Source organism: Chiloscyllium plagiosum, unplaced genomic scaffold (genome assembly GCF_037043375.1).
Source record: "Chiloscyllium plagiosum isolate Xiang-an unplaced genomic scaffold, Cpla_swu_hap1 HiC_scaffold_15, whole genome shotgun sequence".
In the NCBI taxonomy this organism is placed as follows: Eukaryota; Metazoa; Chordata; class Chondrichthyes; order Orectolobiformes; family Hemiscylliidae; genus Chiloscyllium; species Chiloscyllium plagiosum.
Window position 1 is genome coordinate 71,078,684 of NW_028270153.1, and position 19,793 is coordinate 71,098,476.

At 47.8% G+C, this 19,793-nt stretch overlaps 1 protein-coding gene across 2 annotated transcripts in view; it reads left to right on the plus strand.

Annotated features, from left to right (window-relative positions):
* The window catches only part of rtf2 (replication termination factor 2), a 168,091-nt gene that overhangs the window by 131,770 nt on the left and 16,528 nt on the right, over window positions 1–19,793 (plus strand). Inside the window, exons 7-8 of one of the 2 annotated variants that reach the window (XM_043676978.2) lie at window positions 4,123–4,177; window positions 10,303–10,392. In XM_043676978.2, the coding sequence (XP_043532913.2) occupies window positions 4,123–4,177; window positions 10,303–10,392 (145 nt within the window). The remainder of the gene's footprint in view (window positions 1–4,122; window positions 4,178–10,302; window positions 10,393–19,793) is intronic. The other variant, XM_043676979.2, reaches the window with a different exon arrangement.

Consider the following 19,793-nt stretch of genomic DNA (forward strand, 5'->3'; position numbering starts at 1 on the left):
AAATGAGGAAATGCTTACCTCAGGTGGTGTAGTGTCTGGCAAACAGCTGCATCAGAATGGTGTGATCCTCATTCAGCATGGAAAGAGAGCCTCCGGTCCAACCAGTCCTCGCCAACTATTTTCCCAAATTAAACTAATCCCACCTCCCTGCGTTTGGCCCATATCCCTCCGAATCGTTCCTATTCTTCAACTTATCCAAATACAGTCTTTTAACTGCATCCATCACTTTTTTTCTGGCAGTTCATTCCACACACTAGCCGGTCTCTTGGAGAAATGTTGCCCCTCACATCCTTTTTAAATCTTTCTCCTCTCACCTTACAAATATGCAACTTAGTTTTGAACTCCTCTACCGTAGGAAAGGGACCTTTGTCATTCACCTTACCTATGCCCCTCATATTTTTATAAATTTCAATAAGGCCACCCCAAACCTTTGCTCAAGTCAAAAAAAGCATATCTTTAGAATGTACTTGCTGAAATTAGTTTTGTCTGAAATACATTCAACCTTGCAGCTTTTTTAGGTTTCTTTGCCAATTTTTGTTTTTTTCCTCCCATTGTCACCTGAAGACTATGGGAGGAAAAAAACAAAAATTGGCAAAGAAACCTAAAAAAGCTGCAAGGTTGAATGTATTTCAGACAAAACTAATTTCAGCAAGTACATTGTGAATAAAGTATATTTTGGAAATAAAAATTGTCACCTGAAGACTCTTTTATTTCCAAAATATACTTTATTCACAAAATGTATCTTTTTATACATAGTCACAAGTGCAATCCAGTTCTGTACAGTAACATCTTCGAGGAGAAAGTGAGGACTGCAGATGCTGGAGATCAGAGCTGAAAATGTGTTGCTGGAAAAGCGCAGCAGGTCAGGCAGCATCCAAGGAACAGGAGAATCGACGTTTCGGAATTCCTGAAGAAGGGCTTATGCCCGAAACGTCGATTCTCCTGTTCCTTGGATGCTGCCTGACCTGCTGCGCTTTTCCAGCAACACATTTTCAGCTCTGTACAGTAACATATCAAGGAAACAAACAAACATTGAAGTTTGACTGTATCCAAACAAACCAATGACGTCTCATAATTGTGCAAGATTATATTTATGTATATTTGAGGTATCAGGAGGACCCGATAACTGAACAGACCCCATACAGCTTTTGCAGAAAGACCTCAGACTGTGGTATTTCCCTACTGCGCTTTGGTGGCAGCAGCCCCAAATTTTAGTGTGTCCGTCAGCACATTGATTTTATTGTCACGTACCAAAGTACAGTGAAAAGCTTTGTTTATGGGCAGTACAAGCAGGCCATAGTAAGCAAAAATGTACAGATGAAAGGTTGTAAAAAAGACTTAGAGGCATATGTTGCATTGGGCATGTACTAGGTGAGATCAATGTTAACAAGATCAGCATTATTTGAGGCGAGAGAGTCCATTCATCAGTCTAATAACAGCGAGGAGGGAGTTGTTCCTGAACTTGCTGCTGCATATGTTCAGGCTTCTGTGTCTTCTGCCTGACAGAAGAGGTTGCAGGAGATCATTACCAGGGCGTGATGAGTCTTTGATGTCGGCAGCCTTTCCACAGCAGCAAGCCGTTACTAGCAGTGTTCCGCAAGGATCTGTTTTGGGACCATTGCTGATTGTCATTTTTATAAATGACCTGGAGGAGGGGCTAGAAAGTTGGGTGAGCAAGTTTGCGGATGATACGAAAGTCTGAGGAGTTGTTGACAGTGAGGAAGGATGTGGCAGGTTACAGCGGGATACAGATAAGCTGCAGAACTGGGCAGAAAGGTGGCAAATGGAGTTCAATGTAGCTAAGTGTGAGGTGATTAACTTTGGTAAGAGTAACAAAAAGATGGGGCTAATGGTCGGATACTTGGTAGTGTGGATGAGCAGATCTTTGAAAGTTGCCACCCAGGTAAATAGTGCGGTGAAGAAGGCATATGGCGTACTGGCTTTTATTGGCAGAGGAATTGAGTTCCGGAGCCCTGAGGTCATGATGCAGTTGTATAAGACTCTGGTGCAGCCGCACCTGGAGTACATAGAACATAGAAGAATACAGCGCAGTACAGGCCCTTCGGCCCTCGATGTTGCACCAATCCAAGCCCACCTAACTTACACTAGCCCACTATTCTCCATATGCCTATCCAATGCCGCTTAAATGCCCATAATGAGGGAGAGTCCACCATGCTACTGGCAGGGCATTCCATGAACTCACGACTCGCTGAGTAAAGAACCTACCCCTAACATCTGTCCCTATACCTACCCCCCCTTAATTTAAAGCTATGCCCCCTTGTAATAGCTGACTCCATACGTGGAAAGAGATTCTCACTGTCGACCCTATCTAAACCCCTAATCATCTTGTACACCTCTATCAAGTCACCCCTAAACCTTCTTATCTCCAATGAAAACAACCCCAAGTGCCTCAGCCTTTCCTCATACGATCTTCCTACCATACCAGGCAACATTGTGTGCAGTTTTGGTCGCCATACTATAGGAAGGATGTGGAGGCACTGGAACGGGTGCAGAGGAAGGTTTACCAGGATGTTGCCTGGTATGGTAGGAAGATCGTATGAGGAAAGGCTGAGGCACTTGGGGGTTGTTTTCATTGGAGAAAAGAAGGTTTAGGGGTGACTTGATAGAGGTGTACAAGATGATTAGGGGTTTAGATAGGGTTGACCGTGAGAACCTTTTTCCACGTATGGAGTCAGCTATTACGAGGGGGTATAGCTTTAAATTAAGGGGTGGTAGGTATAGGACAGATGTTAGGGGTAGATTCTTTACTCAGCGAGTCGTGAGTTCATGGAATGCCCTGCCAGTAGCAGTGGTGGACTCTCCCTCTTTATGGGCATTTAAGCGGGCATTGGATAGGCATATGGAGGATAGTGGGCTAGTGTAGGTTAGGTGGGCTTGGATCGGCGCAACATCGAGGGCCAAAGGGCCTGTACTGCGCTGTATTCTTCTTTGTTCTATGTAAACTGAGTCCATGGATGGGAGGTTGGCTTCTGTGTTAGTCTGGGCTGGGTTGCCTTCTGTAGTTTCTTCCGGTCCTGGGCAGAGCAGCTGCCATACCAGGCAATTATGCATCTGCACAGTACGCTTTCAGTGGTGCATCTGTAGAAGTTGGTGAGAGTTCTTATAGACATGCAAAATTTCCTGAACCGCCTGAGGAAGAATAGGCGTTGTGCGCCTTCACTGTTGCATCTGTATGTGAAGTCCAGGACAGGTTGTTTTAGATTGGATTCCCTACAATGTGGAAACAGGCCTTTTTGCCCAACTAGTCCACACCGACCCTCCGAAGAGTAACCCACCCAGACCCATTCCCCCTAACTAATGACCTAACTCTACAGGCAATTTAGCATGACCAATTCACCTGACCTGCACATTTTTGGACTGTGGGAAGAAACCGGAGCACCTGGAGGAAACCGGAGCACCTGGAGGAAACCCACACAGACACTGGGAGAATGTGCAAACTCCACACAGACAGTCACTGTCTGGAATTGAACCTGGGTCCCTGGCTCTGAGAGGCAGCAGTGCTAACCACTGAGCCACCGTTTGTTATTGTTATTCTGAGAAACTTTATACTGTTCACCTTCTTAACCTCAGTTCTATCGATGTAGATAGGGGCATGTTGTCCTCCTTTCTGGGAATATGCCAGTCTGCAACATTCAATCGTAGTCAACTCCTTGCTCTGGAAGACCAATATCTGCTGGAATATATTTCCCCATATGATTGGTGCTCTTCTAGCCCATGGACTATACTGTCATTTCCTCCTGTGAGCAACACTACAAGTATGTGATGATATACATAACATTTTAAAGGCTAATCCTCCCATTATCTTGCGGTCTTGCCAGGCAATCTTTGAATTAGTACTGGGAAATGGCAGTCCTTCTTGTTTGATCTCTTCAAGTACGTGGAATTTGTTTGTAGTCCCGATGCTGGCAATGATTATTAGCTTAAAATGATTATTCTGCAGTTTTCTGTGTAGTGTGAAATACAGAAGTTAGACCAGAATCTCTCTGTTTTCACTATCTGTAGAGTGTCATATTGCAGGCTTAGCCTCTTAAGTTGTAAACCACACTACATCACGTCACAGTTTATGATTTTCATGTTGGATCTAACTGTTTGTTTTTCCAGAAAGCAAAGAAGTCCAAGGCAATAGAATCTTGTGTGAAATCTGCACGTACTGAAGGTACTGTATCAAATTGTCTGCAAAATACATTCCCCTAGATCGAAGATTATGAATAATTTTGCAACCAATTCTATGCTTCCACAAGTTTTCGCATTTACACTTTATTGCTGTCTTAGTGTGAAATAAGCTTTTATTAAAAAAAACGCAGCTTTCAGCAAGCACAATGCTGATAATGTTTTTCATAAAACCACAGAGGCTGGATGTCTTGGTCAGTAAATTGATGAAAGAGATGAGGTGGATATTGCACTTACATTTAACATGATGTTTAGATTTTAGATTAGATTACATTACAGTGTGGAAACAGGCCCTTCGGCCCAACAAGTCCACACCGACCCGCCGAAGCGAAACCCACCCATACCCCTACATTTACCCCTTACCTAACACTACGGGCAATTTAGCATGGCCAATTCACCTGACCCTGCACATCTTTTGGACTGTGGGAGGAAACCGGAGCACCCGGAGGGTGCCCACGCAGACACGGGGAGAACGTGCAAACTCCACACAGTCAGTCGCCTGAGGCGGGAATTGAACCCGGGTCTCAGGCGCTGTGAGGCAGCAGTGCTAACCACTGTGCCACCGTGCCGCCCACATGATGTATTTGCATATATGTGATTTCACCTTTTCCGAGGGTAAGACCTCAACTTGCTATTCAAGTTTATTTTAGAAACTGCTCACATCTGACCTTCCTGTTATGTTGTACTCAGTTACTGTTTTATGCTGCTTCACACAGTGCTTTTTTTTTTGAAGCAGAACAAGAAAGCAAAAACTACGTAATCTGTTATAATTTTAGAAACATTTTCATTTGTTTAAACGAAATCATATTCTGGAATTAGCGGTCACAATTCTTGATTTTATCAGTGATTCATAAAGCTGTAACTGTTGGGTGCCCTGGTCTGCGTGTGAGACCCTTTTTCTTAGACCGCATATAATTTTCACTTCAACATATTACCAGAGGACCATAGTTTGTGCTCTCTCATGAGAGTGAACTAATCCTTAGTCCAGAGATGAGGTTGACAAGGTGAGGCCTTCATGGGGACCTCAGCTAGTATCAGAATTCAACCCATGAATACAAATAAAATAGAGTGCTGGAAATCTGAAACAAACACACAATACTGTAGGATCTCAGCAGGTCTGTTCCGAAGAGGTGTCATGCCAGGCTTGTGATATTAACTCTGTTTCTCTTTACTGCCAGACCTGCTGAGTGGATGTATGCTTGCTCGCTGAGCTGGAAGGTTCATTTTCAGAAGTTTTGTCACCATACTAGGTAACATCACAGTGGGCGGCACGGTGGCACAGTGGTCAGCACTGCTGCCTCACAGCGCCAGAGACCCGGGTTCAATTCCCACCTTTGGCGTCTGTCTGTGTGGAGTTTGCACACTGTCCCCGTGTCTGCGTGGGTTTCCTCCGGGTGCTCTGGTTTCCTCCCACAGTCGAAAAAAAAAATATGCAGGTTAGGTAAATTGGCCATGCTAAATTGCCCGTAGTGTTAGGTGAAGGGGTAAATGTAGGAGAATGGGTCTGGGTGGGTGCACTTCGGCAGGTCGGTGTGGACTTGTTGGGCCAAAGGGCCTGTTTCCACACTGTAAGTAATCTAATCTAATCATCAGTGACCCACTTTCTATTCATATGTTTAGGTTTCAGTGGGTTGATGATGTCGTTTCCTGCTCTTTTTCTCAGGATAGTAAATGGTGTCCAAGTCAGTGTGTTTGTTGATAGAGTTCCGGTTGAAATGCCATGCTTAGAGTCAGAGTCGTAGAGATGTACAGCAATGCTTCTAGGAGTTCTTGTGTGTGTCCCGGTTTGACTTGCCCTAGGATGGGTGTGTTGTCACAGTCGAAGTGGTGCCCTTCCTCATCTGTATGTCAAGATACTAGTGAGAGTGGGTCATGTCGTTTTGTGACTAGTTGATGTTCATGTATCCTGATGGCTAGTTTTATACCTGTTTGTCCTATGTAGTGTTTGTTGCAGTTCTTACAAGGTATTTTGTAAATGACATTAATTTTAAAGTTGTCTGTATAGGGTCTTTCAAGTTCATTAGCTGCTGTTTTAGTGTGTTGGTGGGTTTGTGGGCTACCATGATGCCAAGGGGTCTGAGTAGTCTGGCAGTCATTTCCAAGATGTCTTTGATGTAGGGGAGAATGACTAGGATTTCTGGGCGCATTTTGTCTGCTTGTTTGGATTTGTTGCTGAGAAATCAGCGGACTATGTTCATTGGGTTCCTGTTCTTTTTGAATACACTGTATAGGTGATTTGTCTCCGCTCTGCGTAGTTCCTCTGTGCCGCAATGTGTGGTGGCTCGTTGAAATAATGTTCTAATGCAGCTTTGTTTGTGGATGTTGGGATGATTGCTTCTGTGGTTCAGTATTTGGTCCATATGTGTGTGTTCCTGTAGGGGCTGGTTTGAAGTTCCCCATTGGCTATTCGCTCTATTGGTGACATCTAGGAATGACAGTTTGTTGTTGCTTTCCTCCTCTTTAGTGAATCTTATGCCAGTAAGGGTATTATTGATGATCTTGAAGGTTTCCTCAAATTTGTTTCGTTTAGTGATGACAAAGGTGTTATCCACGTAGCGGACCCAGAGTTTGGGTTGGATAGTTGGCAGAGCTTTTGTTAGTCTCTGCATTACTGCCCCTGCTAAGAACACATCCATCCCAGGACAAATCAAACAGAGACACGCATGAGAATTCCTAGAAGCATGGCATTCCAACCAGAACTCTATCACTAAACGCATTGACTTTGACCCCAATTACGACCCTCTGAGAAGCAGAACAGGAAATGGCATCGCCAGCCCAAGGAAACCTAAACACGTAAATAGAAAGTGGGCCACTAACACCAGTGCTTCACTGGAGGCTCACTGATGATGTTACCTAGTATGGTGACAAAACGTCTGAAAATGAACCTTGCAGCTCAGTGAGAAAACTTACATCCAGAACCTCAACCTGTGCGACAAATCTTCTCAAAACTCGCTAAGACCTGCTGAGTTTCTCTAACGTTCTGTGTTTGTTTGAGAATTAAACCCATCTTGTTGGTGTGACTCTGTCTTGCAAACGTGCCATCCAGAAAACTGAACTATCAACTAATTGGTCAACAGTGTTTTCTGTCAAAGTATCTGATACACACTTCTATATACAAAATGCGGTTACGCTAAGCTATTGCACAGACTAGTGAGGTCAGAGCTGATACATTTCCATTACATTTGCGCAAAGCTGGAAGATTTTAACCAGGCAGTATCTCTGGTCTCAATGTCAGATTGTAATTTATCAATTAACAATTATTCATTGTAATACGAGCACGCACTGTACTCCCCTCATACAGTAGCTCCTGAACATATGTAACCTTAGGATAGAGATCCCATGTTCAATTGCAAGGAATTCATCACCCAGTGTTATCAAAATTTTCGGATTTCCACATTGATGAATGCTCCATTGCTGATAGGTTTTAAGTCATTTCTCTCTTTTGCAGCATGACTATTCTAGAGGACAGTTAAGAGGTCACATCAGGTCAGATGGAAAAACAGACTGGAATGGCTGGGGCTTTTTCTCATTGGAGCAGAGGAGGTTGAGGGGTGACCTTTATAGAGGTTTATAAAATCATGAGGGGTATAGACAAGGTGAATGACAAGGGTCTTTTTTTCTCAGAAAGGAGAGTTCAAGATTTAAAAAGACCTTATAGTCTCCCCTTCTTCCCACTCTTCTCTTCCTCTCCTCCAGTACCCTTCCCCTCCCCTCTCTTCCACCCCCATCCAACCCCTGTCTCTCCCCCATCCACCCCGTGTCTCCCCCACCCCCTCATTTGCCCTGCCGAAGGCATCTCCCCTATCCCTCATCTGTCCCCCTCCCTCACGCCTCCTCCCTCATCTGCCACCGTCTCTCCCCCACTCCATTCCTCCCCATTACCCGTCTCTCCTGCATTCGACTGCAGTCTCTCCCCACACCCCCATCCACCCCCCTTGTCTCCCCTACCTCCATCCATCCGCGCACCCTCCCACTCAGCTCCCCCTATGTGCCTCTCCCCCTTTCCTGCCTCCCCTCATGCCCTCTTACCTACATCTCTCCCTTCAGCCACCACCCCTGTGTCCCCCTGCCCCCCCCCCCCCCCCCCCCCCCCCCCCAAACTCCCCTGCCTGTCCCTCCAGCAGCGCCCGTCCCCGTCTCTCTCCCCCCCCCCCCCCCCCCCCCCCCCCCCCAGCTCAGTGGTGAAGGAACGGCAAAAAAGTTCCAATAATGGGTAGTGAGCAGCTTGTAGTTAGTGATTCCCTTGTTTCTTCTCTCTTGTCACACTAAATGGTGAGGGTTGAGGTTTTAGGTTCAGAAGAAGTTATCAAAGAAACTTTGGTGAGTTGTTGCTAATTGTGATTAGTACATTCTGCCGCCACTGTATGTCAGTGAGAGGAGTGATTGATAGAGATGGTGGGTGGGGTGCCTGTCAAACAGGCTGCTTTAGCCTGGTTGGTTTCAAGTTTTCTGAGTGTTGGAGCTGTACTCATCTAAGCAAGAGTATTGCAGTCCTCACCATCTCCAAGTGGAGAGTATTCCATCATTCTCTCGAGTTTTGCCCTGTTGATGGTGGACAGGCTTTGGGGAGTCAGAGATTTGATTACTTACAGCAGAATTCCAAGTTTCTGACCTGCTCTTGTCAGCCTAGTATTTTGTCAATAGCATGTCCTATTCAGTTTTGAGCCCATAAAAATCCCCCACATATTGATAGTGGGAGATTGACTGATGGTAATGCTATTGAATGTCAAGAAGTGATAGATTCTGTTTTGTTGGAGATGGTCCTTGGCACTTGTGTGGCATGAGAAGAACATGCCTACATTTGAACATGGGCTACTTCAGTATCTGAGAAGTTGCAAGTTGTGCAATCACATCTTCACCTCAGGACATATAATGGAGAAAGGTAATTATCGAAACAACTGAAAATGTTTGGGCCCAGAATGCCACCTTGTGGACCTTCTGCAGAGATATTCTGGAGCTGAGATGACTGACTTCTGGCAACCACAACCATATTCCTTTGCATCAAGTATGACTCCAACTAATAGAGAGTTTTTTTCCCATTGACTCCAGATTTGCACAGGCTTTTTGTCCCCAAATCTTACTAAATGCAGTCTTAATGGTGAGGACAGTTCCCCTCACTCCCCTTTTGAGTTCAGATGTCTGTGAATAGAGCAATGATGTAATGAGGTCAGGAGATGAGTGGGTGTGGTGGAGCCCAAACTGAGTGTCAGTGAGCAGGTTAATTAGGAGTAAGAGCTGTTTGATAACATGTCAATGACATCATGCATCACTTTGTTCAAGATGGTTAGCAGACTGATGACAGTTCAAGGTAATTGGCCAATTGATTTTGTTCTGTTGTTTGTGTACCAAATGATCTTCAGCATTGTTGCCAGGATATTTCAGTGCTTAAGGCCTTGGCAGCAAAGAGTCTCCAGCCAATTCCTTTTATCACACAGTGAGTTAAATTGGTTGAAGAATGGCCCCTATTATGCTGGGGAACGTGTAAAGAGGCCAGGATGAATCAACCACTTGACACTTCTGCTTGCAAATCTCCTCTCTGCACCATCTACCTGCTCATCTGTCCTCTCCTTTGTTGCTTACTCACTCCCCCTCATTCTCTGTAGCTTGTCCACTGTCACTTGCTCACTTCCCCTCGCTCCATGTCACTCGGATCCCCTTCCCTCGCTCTGTGCCACCAACCTGCTCTCTCTGTGCCCCCTGCCTCTGTTTGATTGCTGGTACTGGGATAGTCTTGACGGGATGCATGTAATATTGTATGTAGCCACAGAAAATATTTGAATTGAAATTTGCTGCTCAAAACTTGGCCTGTCATATCATGTCTAGTCTCACTCGCAAAAGAATTTGTTTTTCACTGATTTTACCCAATCTCAGCAATTATAGTAGACCTATGACTAGATCTCGTTTTCCCACTTTGTGTCCTTCCTAGTACCCATTACATTTAGGAGCATGGTACATAATGAAGCACAGTAGTTAGTTTCTCCATATTAGTTTGTGTCAATGTTTTAGTTGTTATTCTGGACGAGAGTACATTGCTTCTGTTTCTCTGTGTCTCCCTTTTTGTTCTAAGGATTCCGTTCCCTCACTGCTTCCTTTCCTTTATTTTATAAATAGAAATTGCAGGGTCATCAACCCAGAAACCCAAAGAGACTAAAGTAGCCACTGACAAGATGCTGAATGGATTTTCGAGCTCTTCTGGTACAGGTCAGTTTCTGTTGTATGTTTCAGTTCTGATTGTCATACCTGAGAGACAAGGATCCAAATCCAGCTCTTGACATAAACTATGTAATGGACTGAGTTTACTTGCAATCAGTGTTTCTTCTCCTTTCAGGGAAATTATTTTAACTCTGGGTCTCTAACCATTTCTTAAACAATTTCTTTAATCTCCACCATGGTTCACCCCAAAGTTTTGGTTACACTTTGTACTAAGAAATTCTGGGTGAAGTTATTAGTTTGTACCTGTGTTGACTTGCCCTGCTCTCAGGAATTCAGAAGTCATGTATGCTCTGCCCAAATATGATCTTTCTCTCATTGTAGTATTTTCATATTTCTATCTTGTCTTTTTTTTTCATTGGGAAGAGACTAGTGTGGTCTCCAGTCAGCTTCATGATGAAGCAGAATGGGGAGGGTGTCAAAGTGTGGTGCTGGAAAAGCACAGCAGGTCAAGCAGCATCCGAGGAGCAGGAGAATTGATATTTCCAGCATAATCCCTTCATCAGGAATGACTCTGATCTCAAGCATCTGCAGTCCTCACTTTCTCCTCGATTGAGAAGGATGTCCTGCAATCAACATTGTAGTGAAACAGACTGGGAAGAGGGTCCAGTGGTCTGTGTCACAGGGAAGCAGACTGGGAAGAGTGTACTGTGGTCTGTGTCACAGGGAAGCAGACTGGGAAGAGTGTACTGTGGTCTGTGTCACAGGGAAGCAGACTGGGAAGAGTGTACTGTGGTCTGTGTCACAGGGAAGCAGACTGGGAAGAGTGTACTGTGGTCTGTGTCACAGGGAAGCAGACTGGGAAGAGTGTACTGTGGTCTGTGTCACAGGGAAGCAGACTGGGAAGAGTGTACTGTGGTCTGTGTCACAGGGAAGCAGACTGGGAAGAGTGTACTGTGGTCTGTGTCACAGGGAAGCAGACTGGGAAGAGTGTACTGTGGTCTGTGTCACAGGGAAGCAGACTGGGAAGAGTGTACTGTGGTCTGTGTCACAGGGAAGCAGACTGGGAAGTGTATCCTGTAGTCGGTGTCACAGGGAAGCAGGCTGGGAAGAGGGTCCTGCAGTCGGTGTCATGCGGAAGCAGACAGGGAAGAGGTTCCTGTAGTCGGTGTTGTAGGGAAGCAGACTGGGAAGAGTGTGCTGCAGTTGATGTCACAGGGAAGCAGACTGGGAAGAGGGTCCTGCAGTCGGTGTCACGGGAGCAGACTGGGAAGAATGTGCTGCAGTCGATGTCGCAGGGAAGCAGACTGGGAAGAGGGTCCTGCAGTCGATGTCACAGGGAAGCAGACTGGGAAGAGGGTCCTGCAGTCGGTGTCACAGGGAAGCAGACTGGGAAGAGGGTCCTGCAGTCGATGTCACAGGGAAGCAGAGTGGGAAGAGGGTCCTGTAGTCGGTGTCACAGGGAAGCAGACTGGGAAGAATGTGCTGCAGTCGATGTCGCAGGGAAGCAGACTGGGAAGAGGGTCCTGTAGTCAGTGTCACAGGGAAGCAGACTGGGAAGAGTGTCCTGTAGTCGGTGTCACAGGGAAGCAGACTGGGAAGAGGGTCCTGCAGTCGATATCACAGGGAAGCAGACTGGGAAGAGGGTCCTGTAGTCGGTGTCACAGGGAAGCAGACTGGGAAGAGGGTCCTGCAGTCGATGTCACAGGGAAGCAGACTGGGAAGAGGGTCCTGCAGTCGGTGTCGCAGGGAAGTAGACTGGGAAGAGGGTCCTGCAGTCGATGTCACAGGGAAGCAGACTGGGAAGAGGGTCCTGTAGTCGGTGTCACAGGGAAGCAGACTGGGAAGAGTGTCCTGCAGTCGGTGTCACAGGGAAGCAGACTGGGAAGAGTGTCCTGCAGTCGGTGTCGCAGGGAAGCAGACTGGGAAGAGTGTCCTGCAGTCGGTGTCGCAGGGAAGCAGACTGGGAAGAGTGTCCTGGGGTCAGTGTCGCAGGGAAGTAGACTGGGAAGAGGGTCCTGCAGTCGATGTCACAGGGAAGCAGACTGGGAAGAGGGTCCTGTAGTCGGTGTCACAGGGAAGCAGACTGGGAAGAGGGTCCTGCAGTCGAAGTCACAGGGAAGCAGACTGGGAAGAGGGTCCTGTAGTCGATGTCGCAGGGAAGCAGACTGGGAAGAGGGTCCTGTAGTCGGTGTCACAGGGAAGCAGACTGGGAAGAGGGTCCGGCAGTCGGTGTCACAGGGAAGCAGACTGGGAAGAATGTGCTGCAGTCGATGTCACAGGGAAGCAGACTGGGAAGAGGGTCCTGTAGTCGGTGTCACGGGGAAGCAGACTGGGAAGAGGGTCCTGTAGTCTGTGACACAGGGAAGCAGACTGGGAAGAGGGTCCTGCAGTCGGTGTCACGGAAGCAGACTGGGAAGAGGGTCCTGCAGTCGATGTCACAGGGAAGCAGACTGGGAAGAAAGTCCTGCAGTCGATGTCACAGGGAAGCAGACTGGGAAGAATGTGCTGCAGTCAATGTCGCAGGGAAGCAGACTGGGAAGAGGGTCCTGCAGTCGATGTCACAGGGAAGCATACTGGGAAGAGGGTCCTGCAGTCGGTGTCACGGAAGCAGACTGGGAAGTGTGTCCTGTAGTCGGTGTCACGGAAGCAGACTGGGAAGAGGGTCCAGCAGTCGATGTCACAGGGAAGCAGACTGGGAAGAGGGTCCTGCAGTCGATGTCACAGGGAAGCAGACTGGGAAGAGGGCCCTGTAGTCGGTGTCACAGGGAAGCAGACTGGGAAGAGTGTCCTGTAGTCGGTGTCACAGGGAAGCAGACCGGGAAGAGGGTCCTGTAGTCGGTGTCACAGGGAAGCAGACTGGGAAGAGGGTCCTGCAGTCGGTGTCACAGGGAAGCAGACTGGGAAGAGGGTCCTGCAGTCGGTGTCACAGGGAAGCAGACTGGGAAGAGGGTCCTGCAGTCGGAAGAGTGTGCTGTAGTCGGTGTCACAGGGAAGCAGACTGGGAAGAGGGTCCTGCAGTCGGTGTCGCAGGGAAGCAGACATGGAAGAGGGTCCTGTAGTCGGTGTCGCAGGGAAGCAGACTGGGAAGAGGGTCCTGTAGTCGGTGTCACAGGGAAGCAGACATGGAAGAGGGTCCTGCAGTCGATGTCACAGGGAAGCAGAGTGGGAAGAGGGTCCTGTAGTCGGTGTCACAGGGAAGCAGACTGGGAAGAATGTGCTGCAGTCGATGTCGCAGGGAAGCAGACTGGGAAGAGGGTCCTGCAGTCGATGTCACAGGGAAGCAGACTGGGAAGAGGGTCCTGTAGTCGGTGTCACAGGGAAGCAGACTGGGAAGAGTGTCCTGTAGTCGGTGTCACAGGGAAGCAGACTGGGAAGAGGGTCCTGCAGTCGATGTCACAGGGAAGCAGACTGGGAAGAGGGTCCTGTAGTCGGTGTCACAGGGAAGCAGACTGGGAAGAGGGTCCTGCAGTCGATGTCACAGGGAAGCAGACTGGGAAGAGGGTCCTGCAGTCGGTGTCGCAGGGAAGTAGACTGGGAAGAGGGTCCTGCAGTCGATGTCACAGGGAAGCAGACTGGGAAGAGGGTCCTGTAGTCGGTGTCACAGGGAAGCAGACTGGGAAGAGTGTCCTGCAGTCGGTGTCACAGGGAAGCAGACTGGGAAGAGTGTCCTGCAGTCGGTGTCGCAGGGAAGCAGACTGGGAAGAGTGTCCTGCAGTCGGTGTCGCAGGGAAGCAGACTGGGAAGAGTGTCCTGGGGTCAGTGTCGCAGGGAAGTAGACTGGGAAGAGGGTCCTGCAGTCGATGTCACAGGGAAGCAGACTGGGAAGAGGGTCCTGTAGTCGGTGTCACAGGGAAGCAGACTGGGAAGAGGGTCCTGCAGTCGAAGTCACAGGGAAGCAGACTGGGAAGAGGGTCCTGTAGTCGATGTCACAGGGAAGCAGACTGGGAAGAGGGTCCTGTAGTCGGTGTCACAGGGAAGCAGACTGGGAAGAGGGTCCTGCAGTCGGTGTCACAGGGAAGCAGACTGGGAAGAATGTGCTGCAGTCGATGTCACAGGGAAGCAGACTGGGAAGAGGGTCCTGTAGTCGGTGTCACGGGGAAGCAGACTGGGAAGAGGGTCCTGTAGTCGGTGACACAGGGAAGCAGACTGGGAAGAGGGTCCTGCAGTCGGTGTCACGGAAGCAGACTGGGAAGAGGGTCCTGCAGTCGATGTCACAGGGAAGCAGACTGGGAAGAAAGTCCTGCAGTCGATGTCACAGGGAAGCAGACTGGGAAGAATGTGCTGCAGTCGATGTCGCAGGGAAGCAGACTGGGAAGAGGGTCCTGCAGTCGATGTCACAGGGAAGCATACTGGGAAGAGAGTCCTGCAGTCGGTGTCACGGAAGCAGACTGGGAAGAGTGTCCTGTAGTCGGTGTCACGGAAGCAGACTGGGAAGAGGGTCCAGCAGTCGATGTCACAGGGAAGCAGACTGGGAAGAGGGTCCTGCAGTCGATGTCACAGGGAAGCAGACTGGGAAGAGGGCCCTGTAGTCGGTGTCACAGGGAAGCAGACTGGGAAGAGTGTCCTGTAGTCGTTGTCACAGGGAAGCAGACCGGGAAGAGGGTCCTGTAGTCGGTGTCACAGGGAAGCAGACTGGGAAGAGGGTCCTGCAGTCGGTGTCACAGGGAAGCAGACTGGGAAGAGGGTCCTGCAGTCGGTGTCACAGGGAAGCAGACTGGGAAGAGGGTCCTGCAGTCGGAAGAGTGTGCTGTAGTCGGTGTCACAGGGAAGCAGACTGGGAAGAGGGTCCTGCAGTCGGTGTCGCAGGGAAGCAGACATGGAAGAGGGTCCTGTAGTCGGTGTCGCAGGGAAGCAGACTGGGAAGAGGGTCCTGTAGTCGGTGTCGCAGGGAAGCAGACTGGGAAGAGGGTCCTGTAGTCGGTGTCACAGGGAAGCAGACTGGGAAGAGGGTCCTGTAGTCGGTGTCACAGGGAAGCAGACATGGAAGAGGGTCCTGTAGTCGGTGTCGCAGGGAAGCAGACTGGGAAGTGGGTCCTGCAGTCGGTGTCACAGAGAAGCAGACTGGGAAGAGGGTCCTGCAGTCGGTGTCACAGGGAAGCAGACTGGGAAGAGGATCCTGTAGTCGGTGTCACAGGGAAGCAGACTGGGAAGAGTGTGCTGTAGTCGGTTTCACAGGGAAGCAGATTGGGAAGAGGGTCCTGTAATCGGTGAAGCAGGGAAGCAGCCTGGGAAGAGGGTCCTGTAGTCGGTGATGCAGGGAAGCAGACTGGGAAGAAGGTCCTGCAGTCGATGTCACAGGGAAGCAGACTGGGAAGAGTGTCCTGTAGTCGGTGTCACAGGGAAGCAGACTGGGAAGAATGTGCTGCAGTCGATGTCGCAGGGAAGCAGACTGGCAAGAGTGTGCTGTACTCAGTGTCGCAGGGAAGCAGACTGGGAAGAGGGTCCTGCAGTCGGTGTCACAGGGAAGCAGACTGGGAAGAAGGTCCTGTAGTCGGTGTCACAGGGAAGCAGACTGGGAAGAGGGTCCTGTAGTCGGTGTCACAGGGAAGCAGACTGGGAAGAGGGTCGTGTAGTCGGTGTCGCAGGGAAGCAGACTGGGAAGAGTGTACTGTGGTCTGTGTCACAGGGAAGCAGACTGGGAAGAGTGTACTGTGGTCTGTGTCACAGGGAAGCAGACTGGGAAGAGTGTACTGTGGTCTGTGTCACAGGGAAGCAGACTGGGAAGAGTGTACTGTGGTCTGTGTCACAGGGAAGCAGACTGGGAAGAGTGTACTGTGGTCTGTGTCACAGGGAAGCAGACTGGGAAGAGTGTACTGTGGTCTGTGTCACAGGGAAGCAGACTGGGAAGTGTATCCTGTAGTCGGTGTCAGGGAAGCAGACTGGGAAGAGTGTCCTGTAGTCGGTGTCACGGAAGCAGACTGGGAAGAGGGTCCAGTAGTCGATGTCACAGGGAAGCAGACTGGGAAGAGGGCCCTGTAGTCGGTGTCACAGGGAAGCAGACTGGGAAGAGGGTCCTGTAGTCGGTGTCACAGGGAAGCAGACTGGGAAGAGGGTCCTGCAGTCGGTGTCGCAGGGAAGCAGACTGGGAAGAGGGTCCTGCAGTCGGTGTCACAGGGAAGCAGACTGGGAAGAGGGTCCTGTAGTCGGTGTCGCAGGGAAGCAGACTGGGAAGAGTGTGCTGCAGTCGGTGTCGCAGGGAAGCAGACTGGGAAGAGGGTCCTGCAGTCGGTGTCACAGGGAAGCAGACTGGGAAGAGGGTCCTGCAGTCGGTGTCACAGGGAAGCAGACTGGGAAGAGTGTGCTGCAGTTAGTTCTTATCAAGTAAGAAACAAGAGTGACATCAAAAGTCTATAAGTCAGGAAGGGGAGGAATTGAGGGCAGGACAATTAAACCAAACCTCAGATCAAGACCTGTCACAGCCAATGATTGATGAAAGTTCTGTATTTATTAATTGGTTAAAATCTACAGTATTCTCATGTTTAACCCTATAAACACATTGATGGTCAAGTTAGTATACTGCATAAAAGGCAACAATGTATGAATAATATAACTAAATATTTAATTGTCTCATTAAAAATGGCAGTGTGTCAAAACTGCAGTATGTTTGAGCTCAAAGATGCCATCGTGATTCCGGCCAAGCATCTCTGAGGTAAGTTTTTAAAGTTTGAACTGTAGGCTGAACTACAGAAACTGTGATGCATCAGGGAGCAGGGAGTTTTCCTGGATTCCTTGTACCTGGAGGCAGTCACTCGATAGGTTCTTCTCATATGGGCAGTGGTGAGTAGGTAAGGCAGGTAAGAGCACCCAAAGGACAGGAGCGTCAGCCTAAGCAATTGTCAAACATGTTTGATGTTCAGCTTGTTTGAGTGAGAGTGGGGACTGTGAGATGGATGAGTGAAATGACGGTGATGCCATGGGACTACTTGTTGCCACGGAAAGACCCCTTCCACCCTGTTAATATTGTCTTCCAACCTTTTCCGTCAGGCAGAAGATACAGAAACTTGAACACATGCTCCAGCTGATTCAAGAGCAGCTTCTTCCCTGCCATAATTAGACAGCTGAATGGACCTCTCAAACTTCAAATAATGTTGATTTTGCTAATGTTGATTTTTGAGTGCCTCCTGTGCAGCCATAATCTTTTATTCCTCGCTCTGTCCAAGCATCCTATGATCTGTATCGGCATCACCAACTTATGATCTGTATGTCCTTGTTTGCTATGATCTACCAGTATTGCTCACAAAACAAAACCTTTCACTGTACTTAGATACATGTGACTACAATAAATCAAATCAAATACAGGAAGCCATCCAGACGGAATGTGGTGGTAGTGGGGGACAACAGATGCAGGGGAGTTGAAACTGTTCTCAGTAGCACAGAAGCTGTGCTGTCTCCCTGATGTCAGGATATCTATTTTGGATTAGAGGAAAGCTTGCAGTGGGAGGGAGAGGATCCAATTGTCATAGTCTATGTCAGCACCAGTGACAAAAATAGAACTAATAAAGAGGTTTTGCACAGCCATATGAGAAGCTAGGCACCAAATTAAGCACAAACTCTGATGGTGGGCGGCACGGTGGCACAGTGGTTAGCACTGCTGCCTCACAGCGCCTGAGACCCGGGTTCAATTCCCGCCTCAGACTGCGTGGAGTTTGCACATTCTCCCCGTGTCTGCATGGGTTTCCTCCGGGTGCTCCGGTTTCCTCCCACAGTCCAAAGATGTGCAGGGTCAGGTGAATTGGCCATGCTAAATTGCCCGTAGTGTTAGGTAAGGGGTAAATGTAGGGGTATGGGTGGGTTTCGCTTCAACGGGTGGGTGTGGACTTGTAGGTAACCTAATGTAACCTAATCTGATCTGTGTGCAAATTGGCAAAGGGTAAACCAAGATGAATGTGTTGCTGAAAGACTGGTGTGGGAGATGTGAGTTCTGGTTCATGGGATACTGGCACCAGTACTGCGCAAGTGGGATCTCTACTACTGGGGCAGTCTATAACTGAATCATACTGGGACCGGTGTCTTTGTGAAATAGGAAAGTATAACTGTTGTTAAATTAAATATGGAGGGCCACGATCCTATTTTGCAATGCTGTGGTGAATCAAAAAATAGGGAAATTGCAACAGAGGAAGGAATTAATATAAACATAAAAATTATAATATAAACATTATAAAATAATAAACAGACAATGACAGGATGGACAGAATGTAAATTTAAGGCAAATCAGCAGATGAGAGGTTATAAAAATAATAAAAGGGCAAAACTTGAGGCACTGTATTTGAATTTAAGACATAATAGCATTCAGAACAAAACAAATGAGCTGGTAGTACAAATTGAGAGAAATAATTACAATCTGGTGACTATAACCAATGTGGCTGCAGGATAACCTAGAAATGGGCCTAAATAATGAAAGGTAAGACAGGAAGCTAGAAAAGATTGGAGGTGTGGTTCTGTTAATTAAAGATAATATTAGCATAATAGAGAGGGATGACCTTTATTCAGGAAGCTAGAATAAAGAAGCAGTCTGGGTAGAGATGAGGATAAAGGCAAGAGGTCACTTTGGGGAATTGGACCTCCTCATAGTAACCCCATGGTAGAACAGAATATCAAGGAAGAAATAATGATGAATAATTATTGTCGGGGATTTTAATCCACAGACTGGAGAAATCAGATGGGAAAAAAAGTCAAAAGAAGCAATTCATTGAATTTTATGGGACATTTTCTTAGATCTGTATGTAATGGCACCAACATGAGAGCAGGCTATGCAAGACCTGGTGTTGACCAACAAGATAGGATTAATTCCTGACCTCATAGCAAAAGCACCTCTTGGTAGCAATGATCATAATATTTTTGAATTTTATATAAAGTTTAAGGTGGAGAAGTGTGGGTCCAAGATTCCTATTTTAAATTTAAATAAGTGCAATTATGAGGGCATGAAATCACAACCAATGAAAATGAACTGGCAAATTAGATTAAGGTCAATAGAGATATAGTGGCTAACATTTAAGGGGTACATTGTAGATACATTACACCAAATAAGAGAAATTCTAAGGGAAAGGCCTACCATTGTGGTGTACTAAAAAAAAAGTCAAAGATAGTATCAGGCTCAAAGAAAAGGCATGTCATTTTGCAAAAATAGGTCGGAAGCTTGGACAGAATATAAAAAACAGAAGATTGGCTGGCCAACAAGGAGCAGAGGGTACAAGTAAATGGGTCTTTTTCAGGTTAACAGGGTGTGTTGAGTGCTGTTTCACAGGATTGTTAGAGTCATAGAGATGTACAGCATGGAAACAGACCCTTCGGTCCAACCCGTCCATGCAGACCAGATATCCGAACCCAATCTAGTCCCACCTGCTAGCACCCGGCCCATATCCCTCCAAACCCTTCCTATTCATATACCCATCCAAATGCCTCTGAAATGTTGCAATTGTACCAGCCTCCACTACATCCTCTGGCACTCT